The sequence below is a fragment of the Seriola lalandi genome, unplaced genomic scaffold (genome assembly GCF_002814215.2).
Source record: "Seriola lalandi dorsalis isolate HSWRI2012SDOR001 ecotype SW California unplaced genomic scaffold, Sedor1 jcf7180002054656, whole genome shotgun sequence".
NCBI lineage: Eukaryota > Metazoa > Chordata > Actinopteri > Carangiformes > Carangidae > Seriola > Seriola lalandi.
In genome coordinates, this window is record NW_019525209.1 from 28,878 (window position 1) to 29,498 (window position 621).

General features: G+C 40.6%; 1 protein-coding gene across 1 annotated transcript in view; it reads right to left on the reverse strand.

The window, feature by feature from the left end:
* LOC111665619 (B-cell receptor CD22-like) overlaps window positions 1–621 on the reverse strand; it is a 30,696-nt gene that overhangs the window by 13,704 nt on the left and 16,371 nt on the right. The window contains exons 7-8 of the mRNA XM_087177802.1: window positions 524–619; window positions 17–242 (exon numbers count right to left, since the gene is read on the reverse strand). Coding sequence (XP_087033928.1) covers window positions 17–242; window positions 524–619 — 322 coding nt within the window. The remainder of the gene's footprint in view (window positions 1–16; window positions 243–523; window positions 620–621) is intronic.

Sequence of the window (621 nt, forward strand, 5' to 3'; positions counted from 1 at the left end):
GTGTGCTGATCTCCTCCTCCCCATCTCATTCTCAGCTGTACAGTAATACTCTCCAGACTCAGAGGGCTGGATGGAGCTGAAGAAGAGCTGTGGTTGTTGACTGGGAAGTTTACGGTCATTCTCCTTGTACCAGGTGTAATTAGCTGCTGGGTTAGCATCACTGCTACAGGTCAGATTCACTGAACTGCCCTTCACTATCTCACCAGAGGGACTCACTGACACAGAGAGAAGCTTTGGAGCATCTGGGGAAAATTATGGACAGAAATAAAACTAATGGATTCTGTGTGCAGACCTGATTTTATCAAAGTAAATCACCTTGTATTCTCTGGTTTTTGTAATTGCTATATAAATAAACTTGTGTGAAGGAAGTAACTTCAAACTTTAAAAAGCTGAATTTTAAATCAGCAGCTGGACTGTTGCTTCTTTTTAACATGTTATAAGATGAAACTCATATTTCAACATCCACTGTTTTTACTTTTAAATACAGAGTGTCCAAAGTTATTTGCTCATGTTTTCTACTCACACTGGACATCTAAGAATAGAGACGCAGAGTTGATCTGTCCATGTTTATTCTCAGACTTGCAGTAGTAGTTCCCTCTGTCCTCAGAGCTGATGGAGGAG